The sequence below is a fragment of the Pelecanus crispus genome, chromosome 8 (genome assembly GCF_030463565.1).
Source record: "Pelecanus crispus isolate bPelCri1 chromosome 8, bPelCri1.pri, whole genome shotgun sequence".
Taxonomy (NCBI): Eukaryota; Metazoa; Chordata; class Aves; order Pelecaniformes; family Pelecanidae; genus Pelecanus; species Pelecanus crispus.
The window spans coordinates 775,284-794,158 of record NC_134650.1 but is presented as its reverse complement, the minus strand read 5'-3'; the positions used below and the strand labels follow the sequence as shown (position 1 = coordinate 794,158).

The 18,875-nt window shown below is 50.3% G+C and overlaps 1 protein-coding gene across 1 annotated transcript; it reads right to left on the bottom strand.

Annotated features, from left to right (window-relative positions):
* Positions 1 to 1,094: 1,094 nt before the first annotated feature.
* GRXCR2 (glutaredoxin and cysteine rich domain containing 2) lies at positions 1,095 to 6,239 on the bottom strand. Its single transcript, XM_009483729.1, has 3 exons — positions 5,903 to 6,239; positions 3,111 to 3,331; positions 1,095 to 1,274 (listed from the first exon to the last, which is right to left on the bottom strand). The coding sequence occupies exons 1-3, from the start codon at positions 6,237 to 6,239 to the stop codon at positions 1,095 to 1,097; spliced, it is 738 nt and encodes a 245-aa protein (XP_009482004.1).
* Positions 6,240 to 18,875: the final 12,636 nt, after the last annotated feature.

The window sequence follows — 18,875 nt, the reverse complement described above, 5'->3', positions numbered from 1 at the left end:
GAGCAGTCTCGTAACTCATCAGCGTCTCAGAGGTAATATGCGAGTTAAGGCTGCATTGACATTACTCGTGAATATGAAGTGTAATAAGTTAGTGCTTTGGGGAAAAATTACCGTTTCCCCTGTTTGCCTCAACCTCTTGAAGCCCCTGTGCTCTGTGCCACCAGTGGCAGCCTGCAGAGTATCCCACATCATTGCTTCACCTCAACTAATTAGAGTTTACCTTCTGCAGATTACAACACGGGATTAATATTAAGCAACAGAAGTCCTGCTCACCACCAGCCCGATCCTGAAAAGTGCTGAGCATCGTACAGAGGAATTTTAGTGCAGCACTTCCTCATAAGTAGGCTAAAAACTTAATAACTTCTGTTTATAATAATAAATTGATGTACATTTTTTATAGCTCCAGGTTTGGGAAGGGTTTTCAATTTCTTCCCATAAATCAGACCCCAAAGGAATCATTGTGTCCGCTAAAGCAGATGTAGGAATCGGCAAAACCTTCAGGAAATGCTTGTGACACTGCAGGGCAAGTACAGAGTTAACTACAAGAGACAGCGTAATTTTAAAGCGTTCAGCAAGTTAGAACCTAGGGGAGGCACTGCTCTGCTGCTGTCGTACAAACAGACTTTACACTCTGACACGCTACTGGCGTGCCCAAACTGCACCTACTTCTGCTGCTTTCAATGATGGTACTGGAGCGCCTGGTGGGTCAGGACCGGGCCGTGCCGGGCACCAAATCCCTGACTGAGGGACAGTGCCAGCAGATTCAGGCTGAGCTCCGGGTGCCAGAGACTTTTATGCAGGTGCTTAACTTCCAAATGCTGATAATTTCCTCCAGCGTCGGGGATTATGTTCACCCCTGCAGACACTGGGGTCTGGGCTGACTCAAAAGTTGCACAGGTCTATGTAGCAGACAGGAGGGACAGTCGGTAGCGGAGGCGCGGTATTCACGTTTACGGTGAGATATGCATAACCTGCCTTTCCCATCCTTTAAAAACTTGTCATTATAGCGAGGCTGCTTGAAGGTTAAATAATTCAAAGTTTCCAACCAAATATTGCTGTGGTGCTTGTAGCCTGCTGCAGGCTGGCAGTGCTGATCAGGGAGCGCAGATCTGGCAGGGCTGCAGGCCGCTTTCCTTGCAAGCCGGACATCGGAGAGCCCTGTAGGACTCTCTGAATCTGTTTGCCAGCATCGAAAACTTGCTTCCGTGGCACAGTGAGCAAGGAGCAGAGCCTGACCCCTTACACTGGGAACAACCGTGTCCAACATCTCCTTCCTGAAAGAGACAGATCACAGGAAAAACAAAATCTGTTACTGGATATCGGACACCAAAGTCAGTAACGTACTTGAGAAGAAAATTTTGTCTTCTGGTCTTTTAAGTAATTGTTGCTCCTGACATGCCACTCTGCCAATAACATTCGGTTCTCTACAGCAAGATCTTCAAGAAAAAGACTCCCGTATATTTGGGGACAATTTGTGGATAATTCTAGGAAATGGGAAGTTAATGTGACTGGGCTTATAACACAATACTTACAAATTCATCTTTCTCCCCCTGCAAGGGTCTGCATAGCTCCACCCATCTTCCTGTTATTTCTTAACACATCCATCTTCTCAGCTGTGCATCCTCAGTTTTGAGCCACGCTTCATTTCTTCAAGCACCTCTCCTCGCCCTCTCCCCCCCGAATCCCTCGTCACCGACATGCACAGCTTCTTTCAAGCTGTCCCTTCTGCCTGCACCTCCCTCCCAGGGTGCCAGACAGACTCCTTCAAATCCCATCTTAAAATTCAGTGCTTCCACAGAGCCCAGAAATGATTAAATATCTGCATTGGGAAGAACGTAGCACGGCGTAGGTTCGTTCTTTTGATGTCAGGTTCGGAGTCCTGCATCACTCCTGTGCAGCAGTCCTACTTTACGTGGCACTGTGCAATGAGGCCTTAACTAAGAGGTGGGGAGCTGGTGCCAGATATGCTTCATATTGGTGCCTGCTTATGAATTTGATAGTCCAAATTAATTGACTTCTCGGAAGAATAACCTTCCTGTGGTTTGGTCATCTTTAAACAAATGTTCATAATACCAGTGTATAGAAAGCCCAAAATTATTCTAAAAAAATCAGGTTTAGGACCTTCAAGTCTTACTTTTTGTTCCCAAACATCAAGAAGAAGTACTTTGCTGAGTTCTTCCAAGATTAACAAATTTCTCTGGAACAATGCCCTATGGGAGCTGTTGTCCTTCTCCAAAGCGTGCTCCTCCAGCGAGGGCGGCTGGAGGAAGGCAATTGATTACGGAGGTCCTTTTCAACATATACTCCCCCAAACGCCAGAAGTGATTTTTTGATGACTCGGATGGGTGTCTGCCAGTAGATGGGATGAACCTTGGCTTTTATGCTAAAGCCCTCTTTCTGAAAATCAAGTTTATTTCAAAACTGACTGAGGCCAAAATTCCTACTTAGTTTCTCAGGGCTGTTTTCGGTTTTCATGTGGTCTTTGTGCAAGTGAGCCATAAGCAAGGCTCGTGGTTGCAGAAGGACCAGGGGAACCTGCACTCAGCACAGCTCGGTCTCAGATCTGCAAAACTGTAATGCTTCGTATTTGCCCTGCACGACAACATTTTGTTTCGTGGGATCAAATTATGGTCAGACTAATTGGGATTCCAACCAACAAAGACTAACCCATGAAAAAACAAGTGGAAGGCACAATCTTATTTCAGCTGATATTAAAATTTTAGCCTCCGGCAGTCTCAACCACAGAGCAGCTGTGTTTAGCCTTGTCAGGCTGGAGAAACTCCGGCCTGCTCTTATTCCGCTGGGAGACGGTGACAAAGGATGGACCTAAGCCAAGCTACATAAACGCCAGTGATCTCCGGGGGAAGAATCAAGTGGGAGACGTGAGCATCTGGAAACAGAACAGCTGTCCCCAGCGCGCAAACGGCAGTGCAGCGTTGATCGGTTATCTCCCGAGTGGAAAGAAGAACAAAGTGATGCTTTTAATCCAAATTTAGTTAAATGCCAGATACAGACATAGATGGGGCTTGGGTGGGAATACTCAGTGGTCTGACCAGGGCTGTAAGACCCAAAAGCATTAGGGAAAAAAAACGCTTTCCATTTTCTCTTACCTGCACATACTGGTTGCAGGCAACCTTCTTTTCTGCATCTTTTTTACGTCCACCGCCACCAAATCTTTCTTTCCTTTCCCGGCATATGAAGGCCCAGTCATTTATTCCCTCAGTCTGGATGATTCTTCTCATGAGCTCTTTCTGGTCCATTGGCGCACGGATGATTTTCAGGTTATTAGTGTAGATTATGATCTTGCCAAAATCTAGAATTGGGGAAGCCTGTAGAAGGATCTCATCAGTGTCTTGCCTGTACAAATACACTCTACAAACAGTGATGATCCCTGGGCTTCCAGAAGAACATCCCCTCTGCCCGGCCATCTGCCGGGAGCAGAACAGCGGGGGAGAGGTGGCCCTGGTGGGCCACAGGATCCGACCAAGACTTTGGGACAAATCTTAGGAGCCCCACTTTAATGTCACGTTCTGGATGGGGAAAGCTTTCTGGGATGTCAATTCTCATTCCAACCCATATGCAAGAAAAAAAGGCAGCACAATTCTAAGAGCGGTGGTGTTGGCATACATGGAAAAGCAACCTCTGTGCTGGGGATTGACCTACGTTTCTTTGAAGGTTGAGTAGTTGGGGGGGCAGGCGGGGTGGAGAAGGGTTTTCATGGGTTTGGCCAGAAGTAGAAATTCCCCACAACGGTGACCTGTTCTGCAGCCTCTGGTAGGTTTTTTTTTCAGATTTCAAAGGAAGCTTTTCTTTGTAATCTATTCATGCTGGCAAAAGGGTCAGATGACAAAAATTCTCATTATCTAACGCTAGATTATGTTCCTAACAGTGAGGAGCCAGTCTGAATAACCAGCTGTGGGGACACTTGAACCTGTATTCGTTTCTAATGATTTTTAAAGCTCAACTTGGCATGGTCAAACATTTCTCCGGAAGCAGCATTTTGCTTGCCCGGTCCCTCTTTCCCTTTGCGCTAGGTATCATATGGCAGTTACCATCGCCTATTGTTTTACACACTCTTCAGATTTTGCTCTGTTTAAGTATCTGTGTCAAGAAGCGATGCAAAAAGGAGATGTTCTCCTAAGAAAATACCCTGCCAGAGTCACACCAGCTGCCGTGAGGTGGCTGATGGCTCTCCTGGCAACTGGGAACCTGCTTCCCTATGGGGAGAGGCATGGAGGGGGAGGCAGGCGAGCACAAATCCTTACCCTTTGCAGACGGCTTTAAAAGCCTCCTATTTGTTACACAGACGCAGTGTCTCCAAATACCAAATCCATGTTGATACGAAACAGGACTGGTACTGGATAGCGTGATTACTCATGGTATTTATGGTTGGGGAAACTAGGACTAGAGATGAGCATTACCCAAGAATGCAGAACAAATTAATGGTATGGATAAGATCGCATTTGTGCTCTGTCTTTAGGCAGGAGAGATTCATCGTGGTTTGATATTTTCAGTTAAACTAGATGCCCCGTGTATCAACTAAATATAGTTCAAATATCATCCATCTGGGTTTCCTAGATGTAACTTTGATTAGCACCAAGAATTAATAGACTTCTAATGCATTCAAACCAAGGCCATAAAAAGCACTTCATTCTTTTTAAAGCACTTCAGTCTCTTTAGTTGTGTCAGTGCCAGAGTGACATTCCTTATTTATCCAGAGCATGATGGATGATGACACAACTTGCTTTATATCACAGGGGCTGGTGCACTCGAGTGGCCTCACATTTCTCTCTGGAGACACGCTCAGTTCTTGACCTGCCTGCGAGCATGCCAGCGCTGCAGGACCGGGGCGGCCGGACAACGGGACGACTGGTTTGCTGACGCTAACCGCTCGGTGTTCAGCGCGGACTGGAGTTGAACGAGCCGTCTCCGAGGGAAAGGCCCGATAGCGATTCAGCAAGCCAGCTTACCGCACACCGCCTTCCTTTTTGTCACCTTTTCTCCGAGCAGACTCACCTCGAGTTTTACAAGTCTGCTGATTATATCAATATAACGTACTCCATTTAGAGTTTGCGTATCAGCGTGACACGGCTGTGTTATCAGTAGTGCTGATGTGCCATCGTTGTTGTACAAATTGTTTAGGTGGTACATCTAGATTCGATAAAACCAAATAGCAGTAAAAGATACATAAATCTAATTTGACAGGGTAAGAAAGAAAGAAAATGAGCATAATCCCTGTGTACTAATCAATTTCACATATGTTACAGATGTTCTGGCTTTTTATTAGGACTAAAGAGATGCTTCTGTATCAATGTATCTTAACAGAATACCCAATGAAACTAAGCTGGGATTTTCTCGGTAGCCGAAGGGTAATTCTGACTTGCCAGAGGATGCGGATGCCTCGCTCGAAGGCTTGCTGGTACGCTGCCGGTGGCACTAACCTTTTTGCCAGCTCAAATCATGCAACTTTAATGTTTTAAATATAACTAATTAAGATAATACCCACTTTACATTTGACTGCTTTAGATGCATTAGGATTACTATGTATAGCTATTGATATATATGGAAATGTTGTATCTTATTCTACAAAATGGACAGATGCAAATCACCCCGGTGAGAAGATGGAGCACAGCTAGCAGATGCTGTTCACTTGCTGACGGCGCTGCTGCAAAACATGTGGCTCCTGCCATTTGCAGAGTAAGCAGAATACAGAATTTGTGGGATAAAGGCTGCAGATTTACACTCACTCTTTTAAAATCCTGGACTGACAGAAACTGAGTTTTATCTGAATGTGGTTCCAGTTTGAGACTCCTGTTACCCTATTACTCCAAAGATGGCTTAGTCGGAGGTTGGTTTCCAAGCAGTTGGACAGCCCTAGGCTGGACATTACTTACCCTGCAATGACTGTCGCCTGACTGGTAGTCACCCAGGAGAGGAGAGTTACTGGCGAGACTGTATTTCTCGTCCTCTTTGAATATGCTGATCCGCTGGGCAGTCAGCTTGGCTGGCGAGTAAAACCGGTTTTGTGGCGTTTCCCCAGCCCCACAGAAATGGTCCCCTGGCTCGAAGGCATGGCGGAGAAAGCGCCGAGAGTGCTCTTTGGCCGGGGGCTCGAGTTCCTGCCCATCTTCATAGACTTGTTTTAGCACTCGACCGCTGTAAGCTGACGATATTTTGAACCTCACTTTGCGGGGCCTTCCCTCATGCCGCTGATTGAGTTTCTTGTGGTGCTCATCCATTATTAGGATTTCAAGCTGCAGGTCCTGGAGATCAACTCCAAGAGCTTTGGCTCCAAAAGAAAACTCTCCCCAGCTTCCCCCAGCCACGCAATGTATAATTCAAGGTTTTTAGTAGTTCCTCTCATCTTACAGCAAAACTGACACCACTGTATTAAATATTGATAGATATTCGCAAAGAGAAAGCATCGATGGTAGCGAAATGGTGGACAGGCTGGCTTACCACAAGAGGAAAGGAGTTAACTTGGGGAGGATAGGATTAAATATGAAACTCTGCCCATGTTGTGAAACCATGGAAATGTTTCTGCTATGTGCTGTGATAAGAACTACCCCAAATACACCATCCCAGCAGCTTTTCACAATTTTCTGACAAGGTGAGAAGGTAAAAAGACAAGTTCACAGAAAAAGCAATCCAGCTTCACAAACAGCAAATGTGAATAATTCCTCTTCCATTCTTGTGCTGAAACCCTGAGAGTACAAAGCTCCATTTCATTTTAATCCAAATGTGTTCCTCTACAGGTTGGTGGAGATCTAATTAAGATTTTCTCTTCTTTAGCTTTCAGTCCCCATTTGTAATTCTTGCTGGCTTTCAGGGCCTTTTGACCGTTCTGGGTTTGCTTTTCATTTTTAAAAGACAGTCACCTACTGAGAGCCACCAAGGCCCAATCCTCTGCTCATCCGCAGTCCCTGACATGCGCTCAAGGAGCACAGGAAGTGCAGCTATTCCAATTTGGTCATTTTCTTTTCCAGTAGGCAAAGCAGAGGATTGCAGAGGTGCGTAGCAGAAGGGGATGGGTTACCCCGGAACAGAAGAGATGTCAGCATTCGGCAGGTCTCTGCTTTGCACAGCAGCAGCTCTGCAAGGCGCTGGTTACAGCCAGCCTCGCTCAGCATCTGAGGGACTTTAATTCCTCGATGCTCACACAAACCTCCATCCCGACGGCAGCGAGCAATGGCTCACGTTACCTACCCGAGACAGCCCGTCGTTAGAGATCCTGGCTGGTTACCCCGAGACTGGTGCCTCGCCGGCGGGCAGTTCGGTGCTCTGTTAAGGTAGGGGGTTGGTCACCGTGCCCATCCCCAGCTGCGTGCTTCGGGCTTGTCTTTGCTTCCAAGGGAAAAAATGAAGAGTATGTTTAGTACAAAATGCATCAACAGAGTAACTGCTGTCCGGGTTTTAAACACCTCCTAATACCTACTTATACCAAGTACCCACAACAGGAGTTGAAGTCTCTCTCCTTTCAAGTTCCAAGATGTCAGTAAGTTTCCACTATTAAATGCCATTTCATTGAGTGGGACTTAAACTCAGCTTTCTGTCTACATCCCGCCAAGGCTATCTTCTTTTAATTCAAAACCAGCGCTTTTAAAGCTTAATATTCTCAACAGATTAATTTGTTATGTTTATTAAAAGTTGGTTCATGAAATACTAGGATGACAGTTTAGAAGGCTGTATGCTAATGATGCTCAACACAGACCTTCCAACCAACCCAACAGTCTTCATGTGCCAAAAGCGATTTTGTCATGCCAGACATTGCTCTTGCAGGTTCCTTGGGCTGCTGCAAGCCTCATTGTAAGTACATGTAAAAGATGTATATTCCACCAAGAGAACATGCATGAACACGCCTGGGTAAACATACAGCCACGAATACGCCCTTTTCATTTCCAAAACATTATTATAATGTTCATGTCAGTCTCCCATCCTATCTCAAACAGGAGGATCTCGCATTATATGAGAACTTCGATTTGCATGAATCAAACTCGGCTCTTACTGCATTTACTTGAGAAGTTTGATCCACCCCTTTCTCTTGTAAGTCCTACGTGAATCAGGCCTCAGTACTACTGTTTTTCAAAGGTACACCAGCGGTCTTAATTTGACACAAATCATACTTTGTAAGATACCTTAATTGGAGTTCATTTTCTTTTGATTAAGGGAACAATCAGACAGGAAGCAAAGTTCAAAGCAGCAATGAGAGAACACAGCACAAGCATCCCTGCCACGATCTGCGCTTGCGAGAAGAGCAAAGCAACTTCCCATCCTTACAGTTACTTACAGGTGCTGTCAAAACACAACAAATCTACCCCGGCCCTGTAATTTTCACATTAGAACAATCCCGTCCTCTGCAGTGCTGTCAGCTTGATTTGATGTTGATGCAAGCAGCTCGTGGCTGCTGGCTCAGGGGCTGCAGCCAGGGCACAATCCACCCTTCTGCAGAAGCAAAGTCCTACAGCCTCACGTTCCCCGCATAAACCCAAGGTCGGCACGCAGAGGCTGCTGTTCAGGCTTGCTGCAGAGGGATTCCTCACTCAGACATGCATGCACTTCCTTTTGTGCCCCTGTACAGGCAAATCTTGCAAAGAAAAGATTTCTGAACAGCCTTTCTGCATTTCTTAGCTGTTCCGAACAACTCAGGCCAACCTTTCCACATTAAATATCCCAAACAGGGACTTCCCAGGTGGTGGTTTATGGGGCCATCTCCAAAGCTGTACCCGTTCGCTCCAGCCAAGGAGCACTGGGGGCAGGTGGCAGGGCTCTCAGCGAGCGCTGGGGAGCAGCGGCGGAAGGGTGGATGGGCTGTAAGGAGCTCGCCGCCGCCTGCGACAGCCCTGCCAGCACAGCCGCAGTCATGCTGCTCTCGTGCATCAGCGTGGGCTTGTTTCCCACAGCTAGCACAAGTCTTACTAAAAATACAACAATAATAATTTTGCATTCGACGGTGGAATCATTAAGTTTCACGATCTAGATCATCACTGCACTATGTTTTATTTCAGACTCCTTCCCACTGTATTTTAATGACATCTGCCTTTCAAGCATGGGCCCTCTCTTCACCTTCCTCCCCATGTCAGGAAATACGAAGCGATTGTTGGAAGCGTGCTGGAGGCTTTGCAGAACAAAGAGAGACAGTCCTTGCCCTAAGGAGCATAACATGTTGGTTTAGATCTATTGCAACAAAGCAGGGTACGTACAAAGTAGGACAGAAAGAAAAGCTGTAGTGAACTGGAGTGTAACGCTTTGAAGGCAAGTTTCCGCCTGCAAGTTTTGCTGAAAAAATGTTTTGTTGTGTTTTGCTTCCTTAGAGCAAGCACTACAATCCTCCTGCTCATGAAAGCACATGGTAGGCAATGAATCAGGATGGCGAAGAGCCTTACAGTTTCAGCTGCAGCAATGCCCAAACGCTTCAGTCCTGCCCCACTGCTCTCGTTATTCTGAGCACACACGGTGTCTTTAAGGTCTGTGGGTGACTGCTGGAGAAGAGACAAAAAGGGGCCCGAGCCAGCATTAGGGGCCACAAAGAAGGGCCAGAGGTCATGGATAAGAGGACAGGTCAGGTATGAAGGAAGCAAAGGAGCAAGGTAGAAGCTTGAAAGCAAGGACACAAGCATTGAACTTGCCTCAGTGTGGGAGTAGCAAGCAGAAAGGTTCAGATCAGCAGGTCAAGAAGGTAATTTTAGCTGATAATTTAAAGGAGTTGGAGCAGGCTCTGCATGTGCTGAAGAGGCCGGCAAGTAAAAGCAGCAGCAAAAAGATTCTGCATGGAGTCACAAGCAGAGCTGCTTGCTGCTAACCTATGGAAAAGTTACCTTTTGGATATGCGCTAGGAAAAGCTCACCAGCATTTAGACACCTCTCAGCTGCATGAGGATAAAGAAGGGAAGGAGTTAGTCACTAGTTGCGAGACTTAATGGTGGGGAAGATAGCGGCGTTACCACAGTAAATGTGGTGGCGCACACGAGGAACTATCAGGCGTGCCACATTAACCATAATTGACTGTGAGCAAAAGGAACAACTCCTTTTGCTGCTCTTCTGGGTTTCCCTGCAGCGGGAGACAACCCGTCCCTTGCGAGAGAGGAGCGTGGTTGGAGCACCCCCAGCACAGGCAGGGCTCGTCTCTCCTGGGTGAGTTACTGAACCCCAAAGGACTGGGATCTGCACCACACCGGGCTCCCAGCTCATGGGCTATCCCTGCCACGATATTGCATCGCCTCTTCCGCAAGCTAATTCGGCAGTCGGGAACATCCTGGCGCTTTGGCCCTTGCTGTTTTATCTGAAAGGCTGTTACAGATGCTAGTTCATTGCGTGATTAGAAATACTCCGGTTTGCAGCCTAAACCTATTCGCAGCCAACTGGTGATCATTTGTACTTGTGCCAATACTGTCCTTTAGTTTAATACCTCTTCTCTGTTGAGAGTTTTTACCTCCTGATGTATTTAGAGAGAGCAATCGTATCCCCTCTCAGCCTTTAGCCTGCTGGGTTTAGCAAGCCCATTAGCTAATGGCTGGGCATTGAGACAAGTCACAGTGAAAGCAGACAACCAACCAACCCGAGGAGTGTGGGGGTCAGAGCCCCCGCACAGGAACAGGGGGTTTGTCCAAGCCAGAGACGGGTTTGACTCGTAGGACGTTACTCGTGTGTTTGCTCATCAGTCTGATTTTCAGGCTCCCTTCTACCACTTGCCATTTTCCTCCAAGCTGCAGAATTGCCATCAGGAGGTTTCAGATGCATTTCTGTGCCCCCGGAACAGGTCAGCTCTCCTCCGCCAGCAGCTGGGGGGGTCCGTGCCACCCCTGCCCTGCCGCAGGCGCGAGCGGTGCTGGGCGTGCTGCTCCTCGCAGCCACGCTGCCCACGGGCAGCCCGGGAGGCTCGTGCCGCTGCCGGCCAGAGGGTTGGTCGCAGCACAGTGCCAGCAAACCAGGGGCGTTTCCCAACAAAAAGATCAGGGTCTGGGATTCCCAGAAGGGCGTTTGCAGGCAGCAGGGTCACCGCTCCACCTGGCCGGACAGCTTGTGCCTGCATGTCATCATTCATGACAAGACCAGGGGTTTCTATGTAGTGTTGAACAGACGGAGTGCGGCTTCCTGATAATAGCGTCTGCTCCAAAGGACTCGCTCCCTTTAACCTGCCAGCCACGAGGATTTGCCACCCAGCAGGCAGAGCGGCCACAAGAGCTCCTTGTCATGCAACCAGGCTTGCCAGAACCCGATCTTGACCTCTCTTTGCCCTGGGAGGGGAATAATGAAAAAAGTCCTTGTATTTCTGATCTCATAAAATAAAGAAGAAAAAAAAAGTGACTTCCCTTTTAAACAAGCTTGCTGCCAGCACAGGCTGACCTTCACACACCAGCCGCGCTCCCTTGCTGGTGGGGCCAGCCCACGAAGGACCAGGGCGACAGGGTGGGTGACCAGGCTGACAGCAGCTGGACCAGGCACGGCGAGAGGTGGCCTGGTCTGCACGTGGGACAAGACATTTTGCCCACTGATGTAAGGCTGCCTAGGAAGTTCTGCCGGCTACAGGAATCTTGTACCGTATAGAGTGCCACGGCAGATGCTTGATGCAGGGAGTGACTGAGACCAGACAACTTCACCCACCAGCCTGAGGAAGACATCGATGGGGCTGTTGCCTGAATGCAGCACATCCCTTTATCTGCAGAGAAAGCCTCCCAGTACAGCGTGTGGGATTAGACTGGGACCTGGAACAAGAACATACATTTGTCTGGTGCACGGTCTCAAAGCTCTCAAGCTAGGGGCCTTCGCTGTTGCTGGATTCCCTTATTTCACTTGAGTCTCTCAAACACCCGTCCGTATTTTTAGCTGACGTGGTGCAACACGAGCCTGCTCCAGCCAGGCTTCCATTCCAGTAAATGGGAGCATGCCACTGATTAAAGAATCGTATTTCACCACTCTTCTTTCTGTTAAATACTACCATGACACACATATTTGTATCAAAGACAGTTACAGTAATAGCAAAGTATATCAGTTCTGGGGAAAGGTGGCAAAAAGGACATGGCCAGACCAGTCCTTTTCTATGTGGCTGAAAAGAATTCTCCCCTTTGACAAAGGTTAATGTGTTTCAGAAATGAAGTCCTATGTTCCCATGTAAAAGAAATAATGTAGTGCACTGCCTGTTGAACAGCAAGATCGCCATCTTTTCAAGCACTGAACTTCTTCCCAGTGCTCAGGCTGGATCACCACCTTGATCAGACAAGGTCTGCGCTTGAAACAGTTGCCCAAAGCACTCCTTAGGCCCAGGTTTTTGCCTCCAGACCAGCTGATGGAAGACTCTCCATCACAGCAAACAGCAGCACGGTGCACCGGGCTGCATCATTTCGTCCTCGCGTGGTCCCCAGGCAGAGTGTAGCAGTTCGATGTGGCCACCTCTGTGCTGGGGAGGTGACGCGGTGCAAATACACCGCAGAAGAATGCGGGCAGAGACGTGGGGCATGGACATGAGGTCTGCAAGACTACAGCCTTATGCCTCTGCTTACCCACGGTATCAGGAGATACTGCTATCTGCAGCTAGAAGCATACCTTAGTAAATAAAAGTATTCTGCAAATTACTGCTCTGTATTTTCCTATTCGGCAGCATCAAGAAAGTCTTAGTTGAGACTGTTTTATACCGGGGGCCTTACAAACCAGTCTACATAAGAAAAGACAGGCAAAGGTCTGCTTCTAGCCATCTCCCATTTATCTCTGCAAGCAGCTCATAACATTTGTAATCTTTTATCTGACATTAAACATCATTTTTTAAATGAACAATTTAAACAGTCTGAAGAATCAGCCAGATCTGGCTGAACACGCAGGTCACATGGTGCTCAGCACTAGCTATGTAACGTTCATTATTTGATTTAGGATCACCACGTAATCCAGGGTGAAAGTGACCTCAAGAGGTATCTAATCCAACCTCCTGCTCAAAGCAGTCTGTTCAGTATTCTCTGTTCATACTGATATTCACAGCAGTGAATTTGTTTAATATCATTAGCAGAAAATAGGCACAAAGGAGCAACACACGTGAACCGAAATGGGTGGTACCAGTGCAAGCAGCGCTGAAACCGATTACCCTAACAACACAATTTCAAAATCATGGAAAACATTGCAAGATTTTCTCAGCCTTGGATGTAAGTATAAGCACTAATGTTCAGATCAGGAGGCACTAAGCTTTGTCTCCGTTTGGTGATGGTAAGCAGTCTGACCTGCAGTCCACAGCCATCTTCATCCTCTGCCAGAGATTTACGTAAAAACCCTCGAAGCATCGGGCAGCCAACTTGTTCCTGCTGTGAACTAGAGGGGCAAGCACAGATCCTGCTGAAATTCCAGGGAGCTGAAGCAAACATTTCCCTGCCAGCCAGAGCACGCCCCTGGCTCCCGCAGCCGGGGACCCGCGCTGCTGCTGCCGAGGGTTGGTGGGTGCAGCCCCAGCGCTCCCGCTCCCCTCTGGGCTGGGGCTGCTGAGGAGGGCTAGGCTGCTCCCCCAGAGGCGCCCCTTCGCTCGCAAAGGAGCACGTGCATCAGTTGGCAATCAGATCCTGATCACCCCCACCATGGGGCTTCTTAAGCACCTCATCCTGCATCCAAGCTTCTTGTTACAAAGAGGGCTGAAATCTGTTCTCAGTGCACCCCATGTAGGCTGAGGGACTGGGACACAGCAGAAATGAAGCCATTGGTATTGTGGTCAAAACAAGTAGATTTATAGGAGCTAAATAAAGCCTGATTTCATATGGATTTAGCTCATGGTTGGATTCTCTGGTGTCTGTTAAGACACAAACATCCTCTCTTGTTTGGAGCACATTTAGTATCTCTCTCCTGTGGGGAGCTGCGAGCATCTAGTTAGATTTGAAATAAGGTGTGAAGTCATGTTGCATCGTCTCCCTTCATGAAGGGGCTAACAGGGTTTCCTCCTTTTGTGCTCAGCCACCTGTTTTCACAAAAGTCACAGGATATTTAAAATTCCAGGTGCTTTCACTCTCTGCTGAACTGCATTCACAAGTTATAAGTGCGCACAGACAGACACAGAGCTACGCATGCACACCTTCACGTACACTGCGAGTTCATAAAACTCCATTTTTCTAGGAAACCACGCTAAGAAGGTCTCCTTTTGCCGTCTCGCCTCGTGCACAAGGCAGGGCCCGACACGCATTCCTGGAGGCTGAAGTCAGCGGGAGTGGAGGACGCCCAGCACCAGGAGCGGTGTGCAGGCTCCCTGATGAAAGCCAGCTTACTTAGCACCCACCTTAGCCCTGGAGACTCTTACATGGGCAGGTAAGAGTCCTAAGTAAGCATAAAAATCTTGAAGTCACAAAGAAACAAAAACCAGGAAAAAGCGCTTCAAAGAGGGAAATTCCCAAGGGCTGAGTTTTACTTACAAAGGCGAACCTCCCTCAGCTCCTCCAGCAACGCAGCCTGAAACCGGAGTTCAGAAGAACGTGTGCGCGCTGGGGAGAGAACGGGACAGCAGCAGCCAGGGCACGAAGGCGGCACTGCCCAGCCAGCGCCTGCAGGAACACGGGGCAGCTGCAGCCGGGCAGCGGAGCCGCGGCAGGGAGGTGGGCAGCTTTTGGATAAACACCGCGTCGCATCAGAGGCGAGCACGTCAGCAGCGCCGGTCTGTACCGTGGCTGAGATACAGCTCCCACGTACCTGCAGATGTGGAAACCAGTCTGCCAGCGCGGAGTAACTGCCACAAAGACTCCAACCCCACTGCGCCTTTCCACTATGCTCCTCTTCACCGGGCTCACGAGCAGCCTGGGTCCCGCTCTCCAGACCTGCTTCCACGAGGAGCACTGCTGTGCAAGTGGGAGCTGTTAGAGAAGCAAACTCAAACTGCCAGCCCCCAAATCACTGCATGATCAAACAAAGAAGCAGCAAATAGCTGAACCAATCGCTCGTTAATGCCATAAAGCAGATGTACACTTGCAGCAGCCTGTTAAAGACTTACCCCCTCCACACTCCCCCTCCTGTACCACAACTGCCCCCCATACCTGGAGCTGGAGCTCTTGGAGCAGCAGTATTTATAACCTGGTTTGCTTTGCCAGCTGAGCTGCGGGCCCCACTCTGGGCTGCAGCACTCACTGTTGGCCAGAAGCACCTGGGAACACGAAAAGGTGATGTATTGTTGCAAGCAGTGCTGTTATTTGCATCTGTGTTTAATTAGGTAACTGAAGCCTGACATTTTCTGTGGTCAGACCTGTGTGAAGAACAGCTGAGAAGTGCTCAAAGCAACTTTCGAAGGCCTGTTAGGCTGGTGCTCGGGTCTATTGCTACGTGGACACCCTTATTTCTTCTTGTCTTAAGAAATGAAAATTGCATCCCTGCAGATTCAGCCCTTATTGGCCAAATCCCAGTAACGCGGGATTTAGTGCTTGGTGTTCTGTGGTCCTTCACTGCACCAGAGGGAAAAAAGGATGAATGTACCAGAAAGCAGAGACGAAGCCATGGCAGGAGCATGGAGCAGAAGCTGGCAGCAGCAACCTCTTCAGCCCAGCCCAGCTTTGGTGCCAGGGCACCGGGGCTCTGCTGGAGGGGCCGCGGGCTCACCGGCAGCTTAACATCCAAACCGCGGTTTCTTGAGCAGGGGCTGCCCAGTGCCCTTCCCTCCCCGGGAGGAAACTCCAGCACCAGGCCATGCAGCGACGTGCCGAACGGCTCTTGCCTCCTCCCGTGGAAGCCCCACACCATGCAGACAGCGTTGGGGGCGTCCGTCCCCGGGAGGGGTGGCAGGGTCACCCCGTCGCCTGCCAGCTGCACCCGCTCAGGACCCGATGCCCGAGCTCAGACCTCACAGCTGCTAATTTGGGGGTGCCAAAGCCTGTTCTGGGTCTGGCCCAAAAGCTTGCAAGCCTGATGTCAGCTTTAATCACCTCCGTTCCCCTCTTGGGCCGCTGCACCGCAGCCCTGGGTGCAGGGAGCAGGCGGCAGCAGGAGGAGGAGGAGGTGGTCCGGGTGACCCCCCCGGGCGCAGGGAGGACGGTGCCAGTCCGCTCGCTGCTGCTCAGCCCGGCTCCGCTGCCGGCTACTTCTAATGACACATCAACAAACACATAACAATCTGTCTTAAGGAAAATCAGTGAATAAATTTCATTTAAAAATACTTCTCTATTTCTGGATAGGCGCCACTCTGCTCCAGCTACTTCAGAATCAGCTGAAGCCTTCATGCTACCCAACAGCAAGACTGCACAAGGCCGCTATGGGCAAAACACAGCATTTGGCTCTCCGTGAGATTAATAAACAGGTCTCTAAACCACTCTTCTTACGTAAGTGTAGATGGCTTCTCCGTGTTTGGCTTTTATCCGCCAGCTGACGCACACCTCATGAAAGGGGAAAAAGGTGAATGAAAGACTTAATATCCAGCTGCCGGTGGGTTTGTCCCTGCGGCGTGCCCTCCGGAGGGCGAGGAGTGGGGCGGTGGGAGCCGGGAGCAGCGGCCGCTGGCTGCCTGCCCAACCGGGACGTAGCAGAGGGGACCCGGGGTTGGTTTGAGAGATGGAAAATTTTAGGGAGCCTTCTGCTCTGCTGGCTGCAGGTCCTCGTGCTGCGCACATCCCCACAGATTCACACTGGCCTAATTATGTCTTCAAGCAAAGGCAATGTGTTTACTAAATGTGCAGGCTTCTCTAAATTAGCATGAGACCACGTGTACAAAACCCATCGCTGCGGCTGTGCGTGCTGTCCGCAGGGGAGCCAAGCGGCGCAGCGAGCGACCCCGAGCCGTGGCGGGGGGCACCGCTCCCCTTCCCAGCCCTCGGGGTCCGGAGGCACAGGCAGGACCTGCCATTCGCCCTCCTTCAGCGGCAGCACCGGGCGTTGTGCTTGTGGGTAGGTAGGAGGACAAGCTGTTAGCTTCAGATCTATAATTTGTAGCAGCTTGTAAGTGGCACCCCCATCTCCCTGCCCTCCGGGAGCTAAAAACAGCCTGAAAGGTCCCTCTTCCCTGGAGGAGGAGGCGTGTGGCATCCACTCGCAAGATGCAGAGTAGCGGAGGCGTTTTACAGCCCCCCGGGAAGCGCTGCCGTGCCCGTGCCCTCTCCTAGCACGCACACTCCCTGTCCGCGACAGCGCTGTAGCCTTCGTTTACCCGCAGCCCGGTGCCCCTGCGGCGCTCGCGGGGGGCTCGGGGTCCCTGACGTCCACGGGGTCAGCCGCCCGGGCGCTGGGTTGCGTGGTGGGATGAAGGACAGGGCGAGGAGGATGGCTCCAGAGCACATGGGGCGAGGGGTAGCGGGGAGAAGCTCCTCTCACTCGCTCATGCTATTCCCCGTGGTTATTTCGAGCGGAGAGCCCAGCGGGACCCAGAAACGAGAGCTGCCCCCACCGCTGCCAAAGGGCCCCTCGCGGGAGCCCGTCGCCAGGCCCGCGCGGGATGTCGGTCCTGCTGCGGAGCCAGCCGCACAGCCCGCGCGCGGGCAGCCAGCCCGGCGGGCGCGGCGTCCTGGAGGTGCCACGGTCCCGCCGGAGCGACTCCCGAGGAGGAGCGGCGACACGGATGCTCTAACGCCGCCGTAGTTTCAGCCAGGAGGCTGGAGGTCGCAGAGCTCCGTGAGAGTCATCCTTCTGCTGGGCCAAAGAAAACCTGTTTGCTTTGACAGAGCGGACGCTTAAAAATTTCTTTGGCTGTATGGACCGAGCGTTTGTCTGCTTTGCAACAGCAGGGCTTTCACGAGCAGTTTTCCCATGTTTCATTGCCCTTCAATACAGAAACTGTATGCTATGCCTGAAACGAGTTTTCCATTTCTTGCAACAATGCCCTGTCTTCTGCTAAGTCTGCCCAGGCAGCCATAGGAAGAGCGAGGAAATCAGTTTTCATATTGTAAGGCTGCGTCCCAGTGCGTCAGGCCGCAAGAGGCGGAGCTGATGGCAGAGGTTATTTGATGCAGGCTCCCTTCCCCGCTCTGCCACTGATGGCTTTTGTGACCTTGAAGAGTCACCCCCACCTCTGGTTTTCCCCCTCTTTAAACAGAATTAATTGTATCCGACTTCATGGAGTTCTTTGTGATCTAAAGGTATTAAATGCAAAGCTTGTTTATATGTTAGTGCCTCATAACCACCAGAACTGGCAATAGCCAACACTGTTAAAATATGTGAAATTCAGAGCTGGTAAAAGGCAGCACTTTTCTCACCAGTGTCTTTATGTGTTGCAAACTCGCAGCCACGAGCTGGTGGTCGAAGCGGGAGGAGGAGCTGCAGGCGCTCAGGCAAACACAGAAATCTGTCCGATTTGCTCCCGGAGAACCCCAGCGGAGAAAGGTTTGGAGCAAGGTGGTGGGAGAGGCCGAGGCTCTCACCAGGCCCTTGCCCTGACAGCCTGGAGAAAACAAACCTCGCGCTTCTCGCCACGACCCATCTCACCAGGCCTCGAGAGTCGGCAGCGAACGGCCGCCGCGCGCCCTCCGTAGCCTGAGCAGTGACGGCGCTGGTGTCCGGCTGCGCGGCGGGTGCTGACAACAGCAAGCCCTCTCCTCGGAGGAGCGCGTGGACGGTCGCTGCAGCGCTGGGCACGCTTGGCCCGTCCCTGGCGTGGACGCTGTCCGGGTGCACAGAAGCGCTCGCCCGACAGCACGGCGACTGCAGGACGATGGGCGCAAAGTGCATTTGCTGTTTGGTTTGGGATGCATTTGAGCTCTTTTCTGAGTCGACTCTGGGGGAAGGCAAAGGAGGCAGCTCCCTGGGGAGAGGCGTGCGCGCAGCCGCTCGGCACCGAAGCGAGGACCGGCACATCAGAGCAGAACGCCTATTTCTGCTCTCAGCATTGCTTCCCGATTTCCAGCTTCATGATAAACCACTGTGACTAAAAGACTCTAGCAACAGGTGTTTCAGCGGTTTCATCCCTTCGGGACGAGGCATCACTCCGCTGGTGAGCCAGAGAGGGCTCCT